This window comes from Echinops telfairi, unplaced genomic scaffold (genome assembly GCF_000313985.2).
Source record: "Echinops telfairi isolate 266 unplaced genomic scaffold, ASM31398v2 ScPeMD7_5;HRSCAF=22, whole genome shotgun sequence".
NCBI classification, from domain to species: Eukaryota; Metazoa; Chordata; class Mammalia; order Afrosoricida; family Tenrecidae; genus Echinops; species Echinops telfairi.
The window spans coordinates 30,895,008-30,898,180 of NW_022103901.1; the positions used below are offsets into that span (position 1 = coordinate 30,895,008).

Sequence of the window (3,173 nt, forward strand, 5' to 3'; positions counted from 1 at the left end):
TTTCCTGACCAGGGTGCACCCTCTTCCTCAACTAGAAAATGACAATGTTCAACCATTTAAAGCTTCTTCTCTGGAAGAATTTTATCCTTAAGGTAGGAACTCTTCACCTGTGGGGACATCATGAGTCCAAGGGAGGGACAGAGGAGCCCTGGTGGTGTGGTCGTTGAGCACTCAGCTGCTCACTGAAAGGCCAGCATTTTGAACCACCCACCACCTACTCCAAGGGGAGAAAGACAGTTCCACTCTGCCCTTTTGAGTTGCTATGGGACAGAATGTTTACGTGAAATTAGTCTGTGAGATAATGGGTTACAGAAAATGAACGACTTTACCTGTGAATGGGTCCTCCTCTGCAAAAGAGCTATTTTTAACTAATTATAGATGGCATCATTGGCACTGGTCACAGAAAAGCTCAAAGGGGATGTTCCTAGCTAATTCATGCGTTGTTCAGAGGTGGTGCTGGGAAGAGGGAGCAATGTTTGCTGGAAGAGTAATCACTACATGCTTACACTGGTGTTCTGTTTGGACTGACATGCAGCTTCTGTTTTGCTTTTATTCTAGAAGCGGAAGCCTCTGATTACAGTCCTTGAAATCTTGATGCCATTCCTGTTTTCTACAATTGTAATATACCTTCGTTTTAATAGTCTACCCAAAAAAATACCTTCTTCTAACTACTATCCAATTGATATCAGTGCCCTGCCAGGATACTTCTATTATTACACTCAGAAAAGTAGCTTTCAACTTGTGTACATCCCTTCTCGCAGTGCAACCGTGAAAAGCATCACTGAAATGGTGGAGAAAAGCTTTGACGTTCCATTTGAAGGTTAGACGGACAGAGGGGGCAAGGGTACGGGAGGCATATTTCCCAAGAATCGCCTGACATTTTTGCCCAAGAATTCTTGTGATTGTGATTCCAAATCCAGGGTCTTTAAATGTTAAATAATAGGTAGGGAACGCAGTCCACTTCGAGTTTTTATTCTTTCTAAAGACTATAGAGATGAGTGTGATTTATGGCTTTTTTTTTTTTTTGCTGTGAATTGAATGAAGGTTAACCCAGCAGATCAGTTTTCCATTCAGCAATACCGATGCGGTTTGTCTCATGGCACGCATTGCAGTCCTCACCATGCAGCATCGCTTAACTGCACTTCCTCCTCACCATGCAGCATCGCTTAACTGCACTTCCTCTCTGCTCTTCCTATTTCCATCCTCCTTCCTCCCTAACCCTTCTGAACTTGGTCCAAGGGCAAGTGCGGTTTATTTGATCTCAAGTGGTTAATTATTCTAAGGCTTGTGTACCTCCCTAGTGTAATTGCTCCCCCTTTAGGCCTATAGGGGAACAAGAACACTGCTCCTCGGGGTTTCTGAGGCTGTCCACCTTTATGGAGGCAAACGACCTGGTTTGCCTTTTGAACGTGTGGTTAGCAGCTAAGTGCCTTAACTGATGTGCCTCCAGGGCTCCTCTAGTAAGTATGTTGTTGTTAGAGACTGTTGAGTCAGTTCGGACCAGAGCGACCCTACGTACAGTAGAAGGAACCACTGTCTGGCCCTGTGTTATCCTCACAATTGTTCTCCTGTTAGAGTCCATTGTTACCACCACTTTGTCATTCCATCTTGTTGAAGGTCTTCTTTTTCTCATTGCCCTTCTATATTCCCAAGCATGATGTTCCTCTTCAGGGACTGGTTTCTCCTAACAGATGTTTAAAGTACGTGAGATAAAGTTCTGGCAAGACAAGTCTGGTGGGTTTTTGGTTTTTTTTTTGCAGTCCATGGTACTTTCCATATTCTTCTCATTGATTTCGGTCTTCCTTATTTAGGGTCCAACTTTCGCATGCATATGAGGCATTGGAAAGTACCATGGCTTGGGTGAGGTGCACCTTAGTCCTCAAAGGAACCTCTTTGCTTTTCAACACTCTAAAGAGGTCTTGTGCAGCAGATTTACCTAATGCAATAGTAAATGGATGCAAGTGTGAAAATATTAACAGAACTTAAAGGCTTAAAGTGAAAGAGAGGTGTTCATTCTCCCAGCTGTAGTGCCATTCAGTGGGGGCAACTCATTTTTAAAGGCCCTCAGAGTTCATATGTTTGAGAAGCACTATTTTGAAAGTTGTGCTTTGTGTGGGAGAAAGATGAGGCTGAGTGCTCCTGCAAAGATTCATAGTCTCAGAAACCCTGTGTAGGGTTGGTGGCAGTGAGTGAGGGAACATACTGTTCTAGTTCAGTGACTTTATAAATAAGAGATTATGAAATGAAAGAGAGTCCTAGTGACACAGTGGTTAAAGCACTCAGCGCCTAGCTAAAAGGTTAGTGGTTCAAGGCTACCAACTGCTCAGCAGGAGAAACGAGGTGGCAGTCTGCTTCCCTCAAGATGGCAGTTCTACTCTGCCCTACAGGGCTGTGAGTGGGAATCTCAACAGCAATGGGTTTTGCAAAATTTTCTTAAAAGAAGTATCTTCCCTAAGGAAGGTAGTGATGAGGTAGTTAAGACAGGGAAGGTGCAGAGCAGCTTTGTGAAATGGGAGCGTGATAGGTTCAGGAATCAGAGGCAGGAGGCAGCAGAGGAGCATCAAACAGCAGACCCTGGAGGCCAAGAGTCCCTTAAGTATCTGAGGATCTGAAAATCTGCCCTGGAGGCTGAAGCACAGAACATGTTGGGAGAGTGGTTTGAGATGTGGTCTGAGGTTGTGAGAACCTGTGGCTGAGAACCTTGTAGACCTTGCTCATGTGTCTGGGCTCCTCCTTTCTGCAAAAGGCAGTCTTAGAAGAGGCTTTCAGAGAAGCTGAAATTTCTCAAGCTGTCCCATGGAGGTGTGATTGACAAGGAGGTGTATCTGCAGAAATTCAGGAAGAGAAAGGGGATGGCTTGCACTCAGAAGATGGGGTTACACAGACACCTGCTGTCCCAGAGAAAGTAACAGGGGTTGGAGTTCCAAGTGATTGGTCGGAAACCCTCCTGCCTGTTTGGGGCCTTCCTCAAACATTAACTTCTAGTTCCCTTAATAGTGGGAAATTGTGCTTTACTTTCAAGTAAGCTTTATTTTAAAAGGAATTGTCTCCTTTTCTGACTTTCCTGTAAGATCCTACCTCAAGAAGTCCGCCCTCCAAAAAGTAAAATAGAGGAAAGAGCTAGGAGGTAAAGAGCATTTATAGAGGTCTACATACAGGCATGTACATATGTA

General features: G+C 44.3%; 1 protein-coding gene across 1 annotated transcript in view; it reads left to right on the forward strand.

Annotated features, from left to right (window-relative positions):
• Window positions 1-27: 27 nt before the first annotated feature.
• LOC101640057 (ATP-binding cassette sub-family A member 17-like) overlaps window positions 28-3,173 on the forward strand; it is a 69,255-nt gene continuing 66,109 nt past the window's right edge. The window contains exons 1-2 of the mRNA XM_045286033.1: window positions 28-92; window positions 559-820. Coding sequence (XP_045141968.1) covers window positions 39-92; window positions 559-820 — 316 coding nt within the window. The 5' untranslated portion in view covers window positions 28-38. The remainder of the gene's footprint in view (window positions 93-558; window positions 821-3,173) is intronic.